This window comes from Dermochelys coriacea, chromosome 7 (genome assembly GCF_009764565.3).
Source record: "Dermochelys coriacea isolate rDerCor1 chromosome 7, rDerCor1.pri.v4, whole genome shotgun sequence".
Taxonomy (NCBI): domain Eukaryota; kingdom Metazoa; phylum Chordata; order Testudines; family Dermochelyidae; genus Dermochelys; species Dermochelys coriacea.
Window position 1 is genome coordinate 27,433,443 of NC_050074.1, and position 20,030 is coordinate 27,453,472.

At 38.9% G+C, this 20,030-nt stretch overlaps 1 protein-coding gene across 11 annotated transcripts in view; it reads right to left on the reverse strand.

Moving 5' to 3' along the window:
* CACNA2D3 (calcium voltage-gated channel auxiliary subunit alpha2delta 3) overlaps positions 1-20,030 on the reverse strand; it is a 732,114-nt gene that overhangs the window by 65,563 nt on the left and 646,521 nt on the right. For all 11 annotated transcript variants that reach the window (XR_006282707.1, XM_038411603.2, XM_038411604.2 and 8 more), the window contains one exon: positions 1,269-1,330. Coding sequence is in view for 10 of the 11 variants with exons in the window: in XM_038411603.2 (XP_038267531.1) it covers positions 1,269-1,330 (62 nt within the window). In the remaining variant the exon portion in view is untranslated. The remainder of the gene's footprint in view (positions 1-1,268; positions 1,331-20,030) is intronic.

Sequence of the window (20,030 nt, forward strand, 5' to 3'; positions counted from 1 at the left end):
CAAAAGTAGGACTATATTACATTAATTCTGCATTCCTATTGTGACAGCATCTGCATCAAGGAGATTAATTCATGCTGTGCCAATTTCATTTGCTTATTTCAATCTTTGCTGCCTATCTATAATGATACAGGGCCTTACAAGGCCTTATAATGATAGGCAAAGCTCCATGGGGATTTCAGTAGGGGTATTGTGTGAGCCAATATTTCACAGAATACTTTAGAGATGATTATTCTCAGAAATAGTACAATCTCAATGTATTCTCAAATTGGTCATGTAAACTCTTGATCCTTTTAAAACTGGAAGAGATTATTTTGTTAAATAAATACACATTTTATTATTTATTAAAAACAAACTTGCCAATAATGATTCACTGAATACAGTTAGTCGCTAGATCATTATGTCAGGTCCCTTAAAGCTAGATAGCAGATATATCATAAACCCTGAAAAAGGGACATAACTGTGCCACGCAAGAGAGACCAGGAGCCAAACTGTGACTCAGTCACACAATCTGGTCCTTGGTTTCCCCTTTCCTCTAGGAGGGACTTAATCTATGCCAGCCCTTTACCTGACACAGTTTACTTCTCCCCCTGCACCAACTGTGCTAGCTGGTCCATTTTAGGGACAGTGGACTCAAAGCTCCATCCATTCCTTGCCCACCTGCAGTGGAATGGGAGTAGCAGCCCCATGGAGGCTGCTCCCCAGGTTGAACTGTAACTCATGGTTACATGCCCTACCCCTGCCTTAATTCCCTGCATGGGCATGATGGGACAGCACAGTCTTGTCCTTAGTAATAGCAATGCACTGCAAGAAACAGGGGGGAAAAAGGTCATTTGAAACCATATACAAACATTTGGGTGAAATCAGGTTTGTATTAAGTATATTTATTCTTACTTTTATCAAAATGCACTGATCAACTCAAAAGATACTTGAATACTGACAAGGTCATTCATATTTTTCATGTCATTGTTGCATTTTTTAATGTAATGTACTCTTAGGATAACTGTTCATGGATCTGTAGGTTATACTTGGGAGACTGGATTTGGGGAGCCTCTCCATTCATGACAATGAGTGTTGGATCAGTCCCATGTGTTTAGCCTCATGATCACACTTTTGTGTTATAATGAATTGAAAAGTAAATTAGAATAGCTTACAAACATTCATAGGAAACTAGAACTGCCTTGGCAAAACATATATAGAACATCATCACCTCTACAGGAAGAGAGTTGCTATGGTCTCATCTGCATAAGAAGTATCTAATTGGAACATACCTGTCTACTGGCAGTCCAAAACTTCCGCTGGAAAAATTCAAGTTTCATCTGGATACCTACAGCTGGTAGAAATTATAAATAAAACCAAGGTATTAAAATATTTTACATGGTTATTTCAAATGATTCATGAGGGGATATGCTGGTGAAACCTACTTGGAAAAAATATCCCAGTGGTTAAATTTAAGAGATTGTCATGGTCACATATTAAACCAGATTTATCTTTTGCTTAAGAAATCAAGATACTGAGGACACAAAATCAGGAGTTATTAAAATTGTATGCCCTTTACAGTTAAAATAAAGGAACTGAAAAGTGAGCACCAAAGCTATGGCAATTCTTTTTTTCTAGACTGGTCCCATATTTCAATAATCCAACTCTGTTGTATGCTGGAAAAAACATACCTATTCACTACTGACAGGCCAGGAGGATAAGTAAAATTTAGCTGCTGTGGAATTCTGCACTACAGCGGAACCCCACTGTGGACTGAAATCTTAAGTTGTCCAAAATGAGTAAAAGATGGCAGAAAGCCCAGCTATAGATATTTGACCTACAGATATTTTGTCAATTTTGTGAAAGTAAGACCAAGGTGGAGTAAAAGGAATGAGGTAAAATGAGTGTGTCTAATTTAAAATATTGTTGGTTAAAAGGTTTCAAGACTCCTGATGAAGTTACCAATAGTAACACGTTATGAACCATTTTAAAAATGGTTTACTAAAACATTATAATTAAAAGTGTATATGCTTTTGGAAACATATTATTAATATCTTCATTTTTAAAAAATTACGATTTTGAAGAAAAGGGCAGAAATTACAGGACAGAAAGATTTAGGGATGCCTTATGTTGCATGCCTACTTCAATTGCTCCTGTTGGCCATTGCAGGGAGGCAGATCTGCCCTGATATCTGGCCCCTTCTGCTTCTGCTCCATCCTAGAGCACCCCTTTGTACTAGTGGTGTCTTCCCTATGGCTCCTTTATGCTAATCTGGTTGAAGCACAAGGGCCAATGCAAGAACGAAGTGGCACCTCACTGGGCATGCTCTATCCTCAAATCCAATATAAAATTTCCCTGTACAGATCTTCCTGCAGGTCCTCCATAGGAGCTGCAGTTCTTGGAGCTTTGGTGACCAGACAAGGATTCCAGCAACTTCACTGTCATTCATTATCGAAAAAACTCCCACCAAAATCCAAATTGTTTTGGAAACTCTAAGGAAACTTCATTCATTCAATCTTTCTCTAAGACCTATGTTATAGACTGCTTTTAATCATATTTCCATTCTTCCATAATATCTTATTCAGACTGGCAGTTGGTATTTGTTTTCACAAATATGCTGAAGATGAAATCATGAGCACATTTCATACTATATTACCAAATATAAAAATGTATGTGATATGGAACTCAAAATATACTGCTACAATGGGATGTAAAATTAACAACAGAGGAACGTTTTCATATTGAATTGGTGTAGAAAAAGTTTTGTCCCTCCTGTGCATCACATGCAATACTCCATGGTGCTCTCAGGGAAATCAGCACCCCTACAATGTCCCATTAGGCACAAAAATGCATCTTTAGGTGCTTAAATACCTTTGAAAATCTGGCCCTGAGTCCTTTATATTTAGTAATAAATTTAATAGCCTATTTAACAGTTATTAAAGAGCACCTTTCATCAAAGGATCTCAAAGCACTTCACAAAAGTGGTTAAGAATATCCTCATTTTACTGATGGGAAAAATGAGACAACTAAGATGAATGAAAGAATTTACACAGTCAGTGGCAGAATTCAGACTAGAACATAGGTCTCCTGACTCCAAGATGCTTGCTCTAACCATTAGATAACAATGCTGCCTTTCTTAAAAGAATGCAGATTTAAATATAAAGTAGCTTGGGATTCAGATATTTCATTATGAAGTTCTGAAAGGTTAAAGGTCTGTGGATAGCCCAGAAAAATATATCGGTTCTAAAATCTTTTTCAAGTATATTTAATTGTTTTTAGGGCATAAAATAATCTGACCAAAAAAATATCCTGTGCTTGAAAAGCACAGGGAATATATATTTCCTCACATGAAGCCTGCAAAAATGCTTTAGTATTACCTCAGGGGTTGAAAGTAAAATTATTATTCCATTCACAAGCATTGTTAATTCTTCTGAACATGAGTTCAGTCAAATAATTTTAATCTGAAATGTAGGAAACATTCGTAATTCGTCTATTATACTTTACATACAGATGACTGTTCAAAGCACTGCATGTCAGGAAAAATGAATTCTAAGGCATTATTCACTCAAAAAAGCATATAAAACACTATGTAGACTTTCTAATGACATTGCACAAACCAGCATATAAACAATAAAAAAGGATAGGATTAAAATGTCATATTAGGATATACTCTCTTCAAAGAAAACTCCTGGTGCTGCTTTCACCATAAAGTGTTAATGGGAGCTGTGTTTTCTCTTCTTGTCTTTCACCATAGAAATATATCATGTAGCACTTTGTTATTTAAAAACAAGTATAAGAAGGATTACAAAGCTTTCCTTGGGGGAATACTTCACAAGGGAAGTATGTAATCTGTTTGGCGTGATATTTAAAACTTTGCCACTTTTGACATCCTATATCCTCAAATAGTGCAGACTAAAATATGGTACATTTCTGTTTTACTTTCTTAAATAATATTGTACCTTAGAGAGTAATGCTGCAGCCCTACTAATAGCCAAATAGCTAAATGATCTGAACAGTGTTTAAAAAAGGATAGAAGAACACTGGCAGAGTTGGTGAAGCCCAACCCTGAAGTCTTCACACAAGTGAAACTCCCACTGAAAATCATGGGAGTTTTACATGAGTGAGAGCAGGCCCAGTATTTCTGTCTGCTTTTCCCCCCTCCTGGTCTGTCCAAGAATACACTGAAATTCACAGAGCTGACACCAATAAAAACAAAACTGCAGCTGCCTGCCTTCTCTCATCTTCATAAAGAGAGCAAGTTCTAAGTTTTGCAGAAATTAGTCCCAGGATTTCAATTGTCTTTATATTCCAACATTACATTGTGCAGTTCATTAAAATGTGCACATGAAATGTTTTACAGATGAGCTATGTCATAATTATCTCATTACAGTTTCAAATTCTCTCTCATGTGGTAAGTAATTTATACTGGGCATTAGGATATGTTCAGTATAAATTCATCTTTGATTTAAGCAAGGTTATGGGCTGTATATTTAACACTTGTCTACAAAGGTTTATTATGGAATTTGGGTGTTTGTAAAATGTTATCAAGAGGAACAATATTATGCTATATTATGAATTGCTCTTATATGTTTATTATGCTTACATTAAAATGGTTTACAAGAATCAAAATGACTTTTAAATAAATGTTGCTTTTCTAGGTACTAGGTATGAATGCCCAAATATATTTTTATCATCATTTTCTGATGCTTTACAATTTGGATATCAGATAAGTTGAAGAAATATCTTTCTTGTACTTAGGCTCTGATTCAGGAAAGCACTTAAGCACGTGCTTAAAGTTAAGCATGCGAGTTATCCTGCTGAATTCAATGGCTACTCTTTTGCTGGATTGGGACCTCAGCTCTGAAAGGGGCAAGGTCCATGGTCATCCTTTTATCTTGTGAGAGTGAGTTCCATAGTTCCCATGAAATCTCTGTCTTCCACACTCCCCCTAATGGTTGGCAGTTTCATTGTTCCATAGTCATGGAGAGAGAAGCAATCTCTTAAGCAGCCATGGCCTGTCCCATGGAGGTCTTTGAATGTCAGGGCAGAAACCTTGAACTAGTCTTTCCAGTATAGAGCCCTGGAGTGATGTGTTCACAGTGACCTGCATTGCTAAGCAGACAGGCTGCTCTACTTTTAAATCATAGAATATCAGGGTTGGAAGGGACCTTAGGGGGTCATCTAGTCCAACCCCCTGCTCAAAGCAGGACCAATCCCCAACTAAATCATTCCAGCCAGGGCTTTGTCAAGCCTGACCTTAAAAACCTCAAAGGAAGGAGATTCCACCACCTCCCTAGGTAACGCATTCCAGTGCTTCACTACCTTCCTAGTGAAAAAGTTTTTCCTAATATTCAATCTAAACCTCCCCCACTGCAACTTGAGACCATTACTCCTTGTTCTGTCATCTGCTATGACTGAGAACAGTCTAGATCCATCCTCTTTGGAACGCCCTTTCAGATAGTTTATAGCAACTATCAAATCCCCGCCTCATTCTTCTCTTCTGCAGACTAAACAATCCCAGTTCCCTCAGTGTCTCCTCATAAGTCATGTGTTCCAGTCCCCTAATCATTTTTGTTGCCCTCCGCTGGATGCTTTCCAATTTTTTCACATCCTTTTTGTAGTGTGGGGCCCAAAACTGGACCCAGAGGAGAACTATCACGTCCCTCGATCTGCTGGAAATGCCCCTACTTATACCACCCAAAGTGTGGTTAGACTTCTTGGCAACAAGAGCACACTGTTGACTCATATCCACCTTCTTGTCCACTGTAACTCCTAGGTCCTTTTCTGCAGAACTGCTGCCTAGCCATTCGGTCCCTACTAGCAGTGCATGGGATTTTTCCATCCGAAGTGCAGGACTCTGCACTTGTCTGTGTTGAACTAATCAGATTTCTTTTGTCCCAATCCTCTAATTTGTCTCGGTCCCTCTGTATCCTATCCCTACCCTCCAGTGTATCTACCACTCTTCCCAGTTTAGTGTAATCTGCAAACTTGCTGAGGGTGCAGTCCACACCATCCTCCAGATCATTAATAAAGAAATTGAAGAAAACCGGCCCCAGGACCGACCCCTGGGGCACTCCACTTGATACCAGCTGCCAACTAGACATGAAGCCATTGATCACTACCCGTTGAGCCTGATGATCTAGCCAGCTTTCTATCCACCTTATAGTCCATTCATCCAGTCCATACTTCAACTTGCTGGCAAGAATACTGTGGGAGACTGTATCAAAAGCTTTGCTAAAGTCAAGGAATAACATGTCCACTGCTTTCCCCTCATCCACAGAGCCAGTTATCTCATCATAGAAGGCAATTCGATTAGTCAGGCATGACTTGCCCTTGGTGGATCCATGCTGACTGTTCCTGATCACTTTCCTCTCCTGTAAGTGCTTCAGAATTGATTCCTTGAGGACCTGCTCCATGATTTTTTCAGGGACTGAGGTGAGGCTGACTGGCCTGTAGTTCCCGGGATCCTCCTCCTTCCCTTTTTGAAAGATAGGCAACTTTTCACTGGGGGAATTTTCAGGGCACCTGGTTTCCTCTCCAGATATAATTAATTGCAATGATCAAGTCTGGAGATCAAGAATGTCTGAATCATCTTAGCTAGGTGTGTGTCCAATACACGGAGAGACAATCTTCTGGCCAGACACAGATGAAGTTGGCACTTTTTGCTATCATGACTATTTGGGCACTGAGGAGTCCAAAAGGGCTTATTTAACAATCTACATGCAAAGGTCTTCAATAGTGGGGCATATTATAAAGAAAAGGGGCTTATTATAAAGGAAATAAACTCTTCTGCTAATATCTCTAACATTTTGCCTGGGTTCAGCCTTAGCCAGCTGCTCTGCATGTAGCTGCTGGCTAGGTTTTCAGAAAGCTAGGAGACTTGACATTTAGGAGATGTAGCACTGGGCACTGACTATGTTACTCCAGCCCATGTATCTCATGATGCAGTCCCACCTCACATCCTACTACCACTGTCTGCTTATTGAAAACAAAGTTGAGCCTTAGCCTTCAAAATATGAGAAAAGGCTTAAAATCAAGACAAGTTAAAAACTAATCCAGTGCTGTGAGTTTCCCCCTCATAACAATCTCTTCAGACTAATTGAGAAAACCTATATTAGGGGAGTTGCAGCTGTTCCTCAAGTCAGGTCAATGTTTTCAAATGAAATGCTACTGAGGGTACATTATTGCATCAGCTGTGGCTACAGCACTGAAACAGTTGAATAATAGGAGAGATGAGATTGAGTCCTGCTTTTCCTTTTATACTATATGCACTATTAAAAGATAGCTGGAGCTAAAGAAGCTACATTGGGTAGCAATCCCTGTGGGGTTCATTACACTCCTGTCCAAACTATGTGCACTATACGCTATTTGAGAAAAGTAAAGAACAGAATCTGTTAGCCACTAAGCAAAGGTAGCTTTGGCTACGAGTTCTTAGGAGCCCAACTGAACATTGTTTTGTGGCCCCAATACATCACATAGGCTGGAATAGAGAGGAATGCTGAGGGTGTAAGTGCCACGTCGATGATATTATGTGATGCCATTCTGCTACAATATTGTGTTAACGTGATGACGCTGTGTCCCAACACAACCATTGGTATCACAGGCCATGCCAGGATGGCTCTGGTCGATGTTGAAGGTTAAATACTTCTCTATATGATTCATTTGGCAGAGTACAGCATTAAAAGAGATTCATGGCATCAGTAGTTACAATAAAAAGTGAAGTTAAAACTGAAGGGGTAGTTTGAAATTTAAGGCACATTCATACTGTGAATATTTGTACTGGAGCAGGCAAATCCCTAGTGCAGTTGTGCTGCACTGAGGTAAAACAGGGCTTGCAGTGGTATAGTTTACTGTAATTTATGCCAGTCAAGCAAAACTACATTACTAGTTTTCACAAATCTATATTGTCCATCGCATTACAGGAGTACAGGGGGCCCAATTAATGAGTATACACAGGACTATAGGGGGCCCAATTAATCATTGCTCTGTGTCTTGGGTTTTTTTACTTATTTACTACCACTCTAGTCTAGTAGCATTTTACATTTACGTTGCACAAGGTGGAAGACTCAGCAATATCAGACCCAGAAAGTTACATGGAAAAATTTTCACCTGAAGTGAGTGACTCTCATTACCACTTGTGAGTGATGAGGTCATCCTACAGTGTCCCACAAAGACAAAGTCTGAGTTTCAGCACAACAATACTGTGCTGAATTGTAATAATCCAAACATTTGATACCATATGAAACAATAATTTGTAGTCAACCTACTAGCAAGGCAACAACTAGCCTTTGAAAGCAACTAAGGACAACAGGCAACATTAACTCCATGGAAATATTTTTTTTTCTTTTGACAAAGCTGCCCATATTCCTCAGCACACAGACTATGAAATAACAGATGATAGGGACCTACAGCTTGAAACTCAGTTTCAAGAAGGCAGTTGCTATTCTGACTTTTCAACTGTGTATCATAATCTAGTCAGTCATTTTAAAGCACATATATGAGAACATAAGGGCTAATGTGCTTCTTTAAAGGACCAAAATGCAAAATTCTAGACATGATTAATCACTCAGGACTCATTTAGGCTGCTCAATCCAAATACTTAGTTACTGGCCATTTGCAATGCAATTGCATGCAAAATTTTCCTTCACTTCATTTGCTAATGGATTCACTTGCATGTGTATATTTGCCAGTTCAGGTACATTATATTTAAATAATAGATGGTTACAGGGATCACTGAGGGAATAATTTTACTGAAAGGTGTGGGTGGATGGTTTATAACAGGGGTCTCAAACATGTGGCCCGCAGGCCGCAAAGTTATTTGCTGCAGCCCGCCGCCCCGGAGTTATTTCCTGTGGCCACCAAGCTCCCTTCCCCCACCGCCCCCCTCTTTCCCCTGTGCGCTGCATCCCCACTTCTCTGCCTACCTCCAGGCACTTCCCACTACCAAACAGCTGTTTGGCAGCACTTAGCGCTTTCCAGGAGGGAGGGGGGAGGAGCAGGGAGCAGCATGCTCTGGGGAGGAGGCGGAGAAGAGGCGGGGCAAGGGCAAGGATTTGGGGAAGGGGTTGGAATAGGGGCAGGGAGGGGGCAGAGTTGGGGTGGGGACTTTGGAGAAGGGGTTGGAATGGGGCGGAGAAGGGGTGGGAAGAGGCAAGGCCTCATGGAAGGGGTGGAGTGGGGGAGGGAGGGTTCTTTTATATCTGTATATGAAAACGTGTCAGTGATGCAGCCCTTGGGCCAATGTACTAGTCCTCATGTGGCCTCTGTGGTGATTTGAATTTGAGATCCCTGTTTTATAATATCACCAGAAAGCTCAAGTCTTCACTGTAGCCCTTTGGATCCTTTCCTTTTTCAATTATATTGGAACCCCACATGGCTTTTAAGTTTCAAAACATATATATAGGGTGACGAGATAGCAAGTGTGAAAAATTGGGACAGCTAATAATCTTATAAATTAGGTATATTACAGAATAGTTTGGTTGATAAGACACTGAACTGACACTTCAAGACTTGGTTCAATTCCTGGTTCAGTCACAGACTTCCTGTGTAACCATGGACAAGTCAATTCATCTGCCCCGTGCCTCAGTTTCCCATCTGGGGATACAAATTCCCTATCTCACAGGGGTGTTGTGAGGATAAAATACATTATTGATGAGGAGGTGTTCAAATACTACAGTGATGAGGGAGATATGTATCTAGAAAGACAGAGAGAAAACAAATAACTCCTCAGAATGGACCAGCATTTCTCACACTATGTGGGTAAAACCTATGTTTGAAAACATGGTCCGCAAACACAAAAAGCAAATTTGTAGCCAGACAAGGAAAATGTTGTCGCTCTGTAACCCTTTCATCAGCAAATAACCTCTTCTCTATGCACTGATGTATGCTGAAAGTACAGGAGTTCCCCCACTGAAAATATAAGGCCCGCCTCCTCCTGTAAAACAAGTGATGGTGGCCAGACTGAGCAGTTCTATGAGAGGGGAAAAGCGGTGGCATCGTAACGCCTTCTACAAGCCAGGCTGAGGTTCTGTAGGTTTTTTGAGGGCGAGCTTGGGGCAAAAGTGGCAAAGCCAAAGATCATCTTCACTCTCTGGGCTATCCAAATGGGAGTGAATGGTACTTTGAAGTTAAAGCTGCACTGACTGCCACAGCGCATCCTCTACAGTTCTACTGTGAGGCATCCAACAGGAGGGCCAGAGTCTGTCCACAAAACATCACGGAAGAGCCACACACTCACATGGAGGCTCTGGAACCAGTAGAGATGGAAGCAGAGTTCCACACAGCAGCCTCGGTTCAACAAATGTGGAGACCCATGTCCCTTGCCCTACTCCCGACTCCCCTCCCCTGAAGATACCATTAGAAGGTGAATGTTGTGGAATATCCAGGACCCTGTCTCCCCTCTTTCCACAGAGGATACAATATGGCCCATGATTAGTGATCTTTTCATGCCTGATTCTTTTTATTTAGCAAATAACTTTTATGACAGACTGAGGAGTAGTTTAGTTGTCTAATCCACAGGTGCAGGAACTTAAAGTGGTTTCCATTATATACAGTTTCGTTCAATGGTTCTCACACCCCCACTATAAAAATGGTTCCAGCACCCTTGGCCTAATCTGGAGTTTAAAAGATTCACAGCGTTTTAGGGTAGTTTTATATTGATGTTCAGGCCCTCATATCTCTTCCTCTGCTAACAATTACTTTAAATTAAATTTACGCTACTCCAAAGTCAGAAATATTGGAGTCATATCTTAACCAGAACTTAGTAAGAATGATGGGCAGGCTTATAGGAAAGGGAAAGAAGGGTGGAAAACTAAGACCTTGTTTCTGATGTAATCCTTATCCACGATTTTACACTTTCTGTCTTGACTATTCCAATTCTCTCCATTACAATCTTCCTAAATCACTAGTGTGTAAATGTGAACTATTCCAGAATACTGTAATTATGCTACTGTCTCTGCAAACAAGGAAATAGCACTTCACAGGCTACAACAAAAGCTATCTCGGATTAGGTTCAAAGCTGTTCTCTTAAGTACCCTGGGTTTTCAGATTAGCCAAGGACCAAATAGTCATAGAGCCTGAACAACCTCCTCATACCAGAGATCATTTCCGAGGTATATTGTGAAGCAGCATGCTCTGTAACTGCCTACAGTATGTCTGCATTAAAAGAGTACTTCCATCTCCAGAGCTGAAAGTTTAACACTTTTAGTGTTAGAGTTGGGGTGGGGACTACTATTAGTTGTTAAATTTATAACTACTGAATGATAAAAAAAGAAATATGGCCAATGACTGTACCAAACTATTTACTCCTTTTGTGTCTGAAGTACTTGTATGCACCTTTCTTAGGGCACAATGCAATACCTTTCCCTGTAAGAATAAAAAACTATGATTTATTAATTTGGACAGGATGTCAGAGGTATTGGTAAACATTGTCTTCCAAAATGTGCTATTTTTTGTATTCAGTGCAGATTTTTAATTTATTTTCTGATGGCTTCTCCAACATGAAGATTTTTTTAAATGGAGCGTTTTAATTACAAATGACAGCACTGACATTATTCCACTGGAGAGGTCACAATAACACAGGACAAGTTAATACCGAAAGCAGCGGGCGAAGAAGGGAAAGTAGCTCTTTGTCTACAAAAAGCACCTATGTATTAGCTGCATCTGCACATTACAATAAGAATCTCCTAGAGTTAAAATGATATCTATAATCAATTGGTCCTTTATCATGTTCAGAGTTTAAGGATTATTATAAAACATTGTTTCACCATGTTGAAGTACGCCATATCCAAACTAAGCAAGGGAGCTACCTAGAATATACAGGATCATGCCATTGTTTCCAAGTTTTGTCATGTTTATTCCTATTTGCTTCTCCCATTTAAACAGTGTAATGTTTGCTTGTTTGTTTGTGGTTACTTTCTTGATAAAATGAAAGAATGTTAAACTACACTGATTCATAATTGAAGGGACACTATCAACCTGGTGTAGGTCCCCAAATGTATTTCTTTTATAAGAGGAAAGTATACATCAGAGATATATATTCCCATATCTAAATTTATATCTATGTCTGGAACATATCTAAATATCAAATCAATATTGTATCTGTATGCACACACGTCTCTGCCTCAACCTGAACTATGGAGTTGCTATCAGTGCTTATTTTGTCCATAAAATAACCTATTGTTAATCTATAAACAAACTTAAAATAAAAACATTTTTATAAATATTAAATTACATGCAGATGCATACACACATATTGAAATGGTTTCTGGTTAAAATGTTTTTGGGTTCTTAATGGTATTAAAAATTGTTCCAGGTATTATTGATACCTTGATTTAACTGTTATAGGCACAAACATCTGGCAATGTTGCACACACATCTAAGGTTGCAAATATAATTAATGATGCCACCACAGCTTGGCAGGGTGCTCAAGCATAGTTTGCTAAAGACCAAGATGTCACAAGACAGCTCCCCTGTTGGAGCTATGGAGATGCCAGGTATAAATGAGTGAATGCTCATGAGTGGTGATAGTGGAGAGCTGAAGTTCTATACAATGCTCTAAGTGAAACTTGAACCTGCTGCCCCTCCTCCCAGAAGTTTTTTGGAATTGGTGGGGTCAGTTGTTCTAGCTGTGGGACTCCAAAGATAGAAGGGAGGCTGTGCCAACTGGCATCTCCTGGAGGCCAAAGGAAAGCAGAAAGAAAAGCGAGCATGGGCACTTGATGGGAGGCAGCACAGAAAGGGGAACAGAATGATGATCCTTGGAGGCCTAAGTTAATTGAAACTCAAACCATCAGGGAAAGCTGAAAGGGCTTGGTTTGCAGCCAAGCTTTGACAAGCTGAATTGTGAAGCTCAGCCTCTGAACACCACCGCTAACCAGACCCTCTTTGACTCCCTGACACATGTCTTCCTTCTGGAGGACTAATGAAGCAGTCGCAGGAGGAAACATGAAAAGGAAATAAATTGAGTGAATACATGAAAATATATAGATGCTGCTGACTGAAAATACATTGTATTTCAAGCAGGTTTCAGTGAGATGCTTGGAAGAAAACAGGTATCTATAAATTACCATTTTGAAAGTTAGACTGTATTTCAAACTTTACAAGGTAGCAGTTGATATGCTGCCAATATTTTAACAAAAGGCTCCCACTAAAAAATGTTCTCCTTTACCCTGTGATAAGCCTTGTGTACGAGGGGTGGGACTCATGGGAGGCACTCAAAAATCCATGTGTTGTTTTCCCATTTCAGCATAAAAAAGCTCTCTCATAACCAAGGAGGGTGACCAGATGTCCCGATTTTATAGGGACAGCCCCGATTTGTGGGTCTTCTTTTTTATATAGGCTCCTATTACCCCCCACACCCTAACCCAATTTTTCACATTTGCTGTCTAGTCATCCTACCAATAAAGGAGGTAACCACTTGGCAAACTTACTTCACTGGAAAGATAAACAGCTTATTCCCGAAAAATATAATGAGTGCATCGATAGTACAATGCAGCGGTTTTTCCTGTGTAATCTGAAGGTGGGACAGAGGATGGGATGAAAGCGTGTCTGGTGTCTGCAGAATACTCCTGTAGATTTTTAGAAAACACCTAACATCTAATGCAATCTGGTCCATTTCATTGCCAAAAAGGTGTACTTTGGTAGTATTTTTATGAGTTTCAGGAATGATATACAGGTGTCCAGAGAGGGGGCAAACTCCATCAGAGGCAAGAAAACTGTTCTGGCAGCATAATCTTTACAAGGGATTCCTATGAGCCTTTGGGAGCCCTCCCTCCAGCACCTCCCTAGAAGGTAACTATTCTGAAGGATATTTCTTAATTTTGATGATCGAGGAAATATGTAAAGATGGAAATCTGACTGTACTATAACTAAAATAAAGAAAATTGTATTTTAATAAATCTCTAACCATTTTATAGTGTTTGCTCATTCACTTTTTGGCAATATTCAAACACATCCCATGACTGGAACAAAAGAATAATACATTTATAAATCTTAAGGGAGGCGTCATGAAATGTAATGTATTTAAAAAAAAACAAACTCTACTTGTTACAATTAAGGTTTTAATCTTACTAGTTGTTAGTGTGGCTTAGTTGGTATTCCTTTCACCTCTGGGCCAAAGGCTCGTGGTTTCAAGTTTCTAATTAGTGAACCTCAAGAGGCTCAGAGTTCCAATAAACAGTCACAAGTTGTGATCCTTATCTGAACCCTTTGAGTCCGTGACTCCACTCTCCCATGAGACTCTTCCACAGTTAGTCTCGACTGAAATGCAGCAAAAACAATCCTTCTTGCAACGGTTCCCTTCCTCTAGTTCCAGTCCTGATCACCAACTGGGTTCAAAATCACTGATCTACACATTCCATAATCTCCAGGAAGACTGATTACAGAAACAGGTGCAGCTTCTCTGGTTCTTATTTCCAAATAGGTTGATCCATTCCCTAGTTCAAGTTTTAATGCTAGAACTGTGGCTCATGCCCAATCCTGACACAACAGTGCAGTGCTGGGCAGGTCCTGCACTGTTAGGGATGGCATTCTTTAAAGTTTAGATGCTACTGAAGAAAAGATCTCTCTCTTTCTGCTGACGAAAAGTTATAGATTCCTTATAGATCTGTGCTAGGTTTTGTGGAGCCCTACATGAAATAACTTTTGGGTCTACATCCAGTTTCTCCCATATGTGACTAGGTCCCTCCCCTCTCCCTTGCTTCTCCTTACCCATGGAAAACAACCTGACTGCCTCCTTCATCCTGACCTGCAACTTCCCTGTGGTTCAATGACCTCATCCCCTCATCTGTTTGTGTGATGCATCCATAGATTGGGAAGCAAGGAGGTGGGGCAGAAGTGCGGGATTCTAAGCAGGGAAGGAGTGAGAACAGTTAGGGAATTCAATTTCTGCTGCACCCTGATGGTTTCAGAGTTATACCGTACCACAGACCGGTAACAATACTCCATCTAGAATGATGGGTGTATGCATCTAGTGCCAGGTACTTGGAAGCATGAGACCCTATTGGTCCAACAGGCCTAAGACCAACACTGAGAAAATCGTGTCCAGGTCAAAATTCCTTTATTCATCATCACTTGAAACCAACATTCAAAAGTATATGTTTGATCTATTACTGAACAGATAATAGTTATCATGTTCCTCTACACATTCCCTGTGCTATCCCACTACACTATAAATTGCTTCGGGTTACCATGAATTTAAGTGGTAGTATATAAAGTCAAGTACTATTCTATTGTATTTTCTACATGAGCAGTATCTGATTAATGAGCCTAACTTGCTAACTTTTCAGTAGTATGTATCTCTCTGCTAAATATTTTTGAAGTAAAATAGCTATTTGCTATAAGGACCAAGAATAGCTTGGGTTTTTTGTTTTTTGACAACATGAATTAGTTTAAGCACATTGTGGTAATCTACAGATGTAGGAGCTCTTTTTAGAAGTGTGTATGCAGAAAAGAGCTGATTTTGTGGGTACTCGTACCTTTGTGTGCATGCAACTCTGATTTGCATGGTCACTTGAGGCATTCTGTGATGCAACTCCAGAACAAGCAAAAGTGTGCATGCATTTAAAAAAAAAATCTGTGCCTTAATTTTTGTACATCTTAACTATTTTTAGTAGGAGAGAATAAATGCAAAAAACATGGACAGTAATGGGTAGTCTCCATGAATGACATTTGCTGTAAAAGCAGCTTTACCGGCCTGTTATCCACTCCTTTGTTTCCTGTTTGCACAGAAAATGCAGTTTTCTTTAGTCTCTACATGAAAAGAACAGAGTAACATGTTTGTTCAATGTAAGCATAAGGTACTTACTACCTTGGCTAAAAGCCAGCTATCCTGAAGTATCCCCTGAACTGTAGGTTTAAGCCATGTTAAAACAAGAAGTCATTAAACAAATACTGGATTTTACTGTACTGAAATGCAGGAATTTTTCCTTTTCATTATCCTCCCTCTCATTTTATCTACTTAAAAGAAAAACAGGGATTCTTTCAAAAAAAGATCAGTAGTTTGTGTGTTTATTGTTTCTCAATATATCAATTACAGGCATGTCTGGTGAGAACTTGAATGGGTGTCCAAAATGTATTTCAGAAGATTGATTAATATTAATTATACCCCCGTTTCCATATTTTAAGTTGTTTAGCCTCATTCCATGAGAACACTTTTCTATTAGACTTTTGAAATCTAATCAGGAAGGGCAAAATTAAACTTGGGGCCAAATGCTGTATCTGGATGCTCATGCAATCCTTATTGATTTAACTGGGACTTACATATATATTTACGCAAAGAATTTAACCCTTGACCCCCCTCTCTTATACCAAAAAAGCCAAATGTGAGAATTAGTGGACTAATTTGGACAGGTACTGAGCATTTTACAGATAGGGTGCTTGGGATGGAGGAACAGTCTTCATTTTGATTTTGCTATCTTGCATTATTTCATCTTCCTGTCAGAATGCTATTCAAATGTAGAGCTGAGCAGAAACAACTGATTTTTTCAGTTCATTGGCAGAGCCAGAAAAAAGGATTTTGTTTAGGGGCAACCAAAAATTTCACCAAACCAAAAAAGTAAAAACTGTTTGGGGTCAAACAAAACTTTCAGTTTGAACCAAACCAAATTTTTCATTTAATTTTCAACTTTTAACCCTTTTAAATTTTTTAAAATGAAACTGAAGTAAATTTTGACTTGAAAAGCTGATTTGAATCAAAAAAATTCATTCTGAAAATGTCAGAATGAAATATTCTGATTTTTTTCCTGAATTTTGGAGGGGGTTTTGATAAAATTTGATACAATTTGACATGAATTTACAAAATGTTTCAGTCAACCTGTCTACATTTTTCAATGAAAAAATTGCACCTAAAAACTTCAACCAGTTTTATTCAAATGTTGTTCTTCGTTTTTCGGTAGCCTTTCAGGTTCTTATGCACTAAGGCATAAGTTTGTTTTATGACTTGCATATTACTGTATCTAAATAATAAAAAATTACAACTTTTAAAAAAATAGACTACAGAATAAAAACAGTAAAAATAATAGTACTGATATTTAACAAATGGTTTAACATGTTCAGTGTGCTGTATAAACATTAACTAATTACTCCTCACTACCCCTTGTGAGGTAGGTAAGCACTATGGCTTAGATCTGAAAATGCACTTAAGCATATGCCTAATTTTGAGCATATTACTTGTCCCAGGAAAATCAATGGAACTATTCACATGCTTCAAGACAGGCATGTGCTTAATGCTTTGCTAGATTGGTGTCTAAATTCTTTCTCCCAGAATACAAAGAACAAACTTTAGCTCTGAGATAAGGATGAACCTAAAGGGTCCAGATAGGGAGATGCCAAGGAAAGAAGCAGCAACTAATTGAATTAGGAAGCATGTGGCAGCTGGGGCTAGTGAGGGCAGACAGACTGTTGATTTATTTGACTCTTTAATACAGTCCCAGAAGAAGTTCATTTAGACTTTGTGACATGGCTGGAGGGCCAAATCACTGAAGACCCAACGACATCAATTGGCAGCCGATCGGGGATACAAGGGGCAAGAAAGGGCACAACCCGCTACTTGAAGGTGCTCCAGAGGTGAGTGTCCCATTACAGTAACATTTTCAAAAATGTCTTAGTGATTTAGGAGCTGAAGTCCCATTAAAAAAATTATGTAGGCACTTAGGGGACTAAATGCTATTGACTTTCAATGATATTTAGTTTCTAAGGGCCAGATTTTTTAAAAGGTAGTTAGGTCCCTAAAGATGAAGACAGATTCTCAGTGGGATTTTCAAAAGCACGTAGATACCTAACCCATCCTGAAACTGATGGGATTTAGGTTTTTAAATTTTTAAATGTATTTAGGCATTGCTGCACTTAGTGTTTCAATGCCTAATTGAGTTAGGAGCCTAAATCTCATTTTCAAAGGGATTCAGGCATTTAGGCATCTAATTCCCTTTGAAAATCTGGACCTAAGTGCTTTTCCACTAGGTGCTTATCTGTATCTTTAGGCACCTAAATATTTTGAAATATTTGGCCCTAAGTGCCTAAATACTTGGAAAATGGTATTTAGGTTCCTAAATCACTTAGGTGCTTTTGAAAAATGTCCCAATTTTCCCCACACCTTTGCATTATTTTATAAAATGTTCAGTTTATTAACATTTCCATACAGTATCTTTAATTAATCATAATAATGAATAAGGAGAACACTTTTCATTTCTTGTTACCTTTCAAACATAGATGTCAGAGTGCTTTACCAATATTAAATAAACCCCACATCACATCTCTGAGGTAAGTATGTTTTTCTTCTCCCTAATAACTAGAACTTCTTTGTACCAAAAAAAATGAATAGAAACTAAGCTGTAAACCACTGAACACTAGTTTTCTTCTGTTTCATTAGAAACAAAGGAAATACAATAAAGTATTAACTGACTTCAGTAAAACATTTTTAAGGGATTTAATTTTATTCTGGACTTAAATCATTTTTATAATAAAAAATTGGTAAAATGAGAGTAAATGGAAAAATAGGAGGATTACATACAAAGCTCTTTGCTTGAGCCAGCAAAGGAGTTAGAAAATGGTGTCTATAAGGAGCTCTGCTTCGAAGACACATGATTTCTTCCTATGTAAGGATATGCTTATAGGGTGTTGACTTCATAGCTGAGATTCTTTTTCATTTAATTCACTTATATTAGATTATGGTACTGATTATGATCATATCCACAAATCAGTATTTTAACAGAGTTTCCATGGGAACACTATATGCCCCTGTTTTTTAACTTTGTAGACAAGGCGATGCCTGTTTAACGAGTTGAACTAGTTTGATGAGGACAACATGTTTTGTTTAAGTTACATTAACTGAGGCCAATATTTCCTAATTGCATTACCAGGAGAAACATTTACAGAAGTTCTTTTTTGTGGAAAACCTTCCGTAGTCCAGAGTTTGAGTCATTTTAATCACTGAAGAACAGAAACCATCAGCACTGCCATTTCTTATCAAACTGAAAATGTGTTAACTGTTCTTAAATCCATAAAATTTAATCCTTTATCAAATGACAAAATTAGTCTTGTTTTCTAGTCTTCATATGTAAGAAAACTATCCCACAGCATCTGGATTTCTGAGAAATTCCTAGAAGAGAACACATGCTTATGAAGCCAGGGTGGTCCGAGGTTAAAATAGTGGACTGGGCATCAGGAGATGTGGTTTTCATTCCTGGCTCTTCCCCTTATCTTATCTCTTCCCCCTTAACTTTGAGCAAGTCTCTGTGCCTCATCATTTTCCCCATTTCACAAATGGGGAAACTATTTCACTTGCTTTGCAAAGGGCTTTGAGGTCTATGAATGAAAGTGCAAAAAAAGGCAAGCATTATTAACAATATGTTGTTACAAAGTACATTACGACCCCATCTTGGAACACTTATGCAACCTCCAGTCAATCGGATAACTTGCATAAACAAGCATTACCCATCTGAGAAAAATATGGCTGGAGAGCCTTTAAAATTCAAGACATAGCATGGATTTTCCCCGCAGACGTCAACAGAAGCATGTCTTCTGAAAATATTGAGATAATTTTCTTTTAAAATACATAAATACTGTTTATAAAATAAGAATTTCAACAAAGCATATACCCATCAACTTTTAACTTACACAGTCTACAACTAAGAAGTAATCTATAGCAAGAATTTTTTAAAATACTGAACTTTATAAAATCACAGGGTGCAGATTTTACTGACTCTAGTAGATGTTCCCATAAATGCCAGCATAAAAAAAATATGGCCAAAAGAACGATGAGATATCTGTAAGTCTGAAATGCTAATAAAAGCTTAATAAAAAAATCAGCAAGGAATAGTTTAACAACATTAGTATATGGCAGTAATTTGAGTGAAGCAAGCTGTGTTTTAATTCACTAAAGCAGTGGTTCCCAAACTTGTTCCGCCACTTGCGCAGGGAAAGCCCCTGGCGGGCTGGGCCGGTTTGTTTACCTGCCGCGTCCGCAGGTTCGGCCGATCGCGGCTCCCAGTGGCTGCGGTTCACTGCTCCAGGCCAATGGGGGCTGCGGGAAGCGGCACGGGGCCAAGGGACGTACT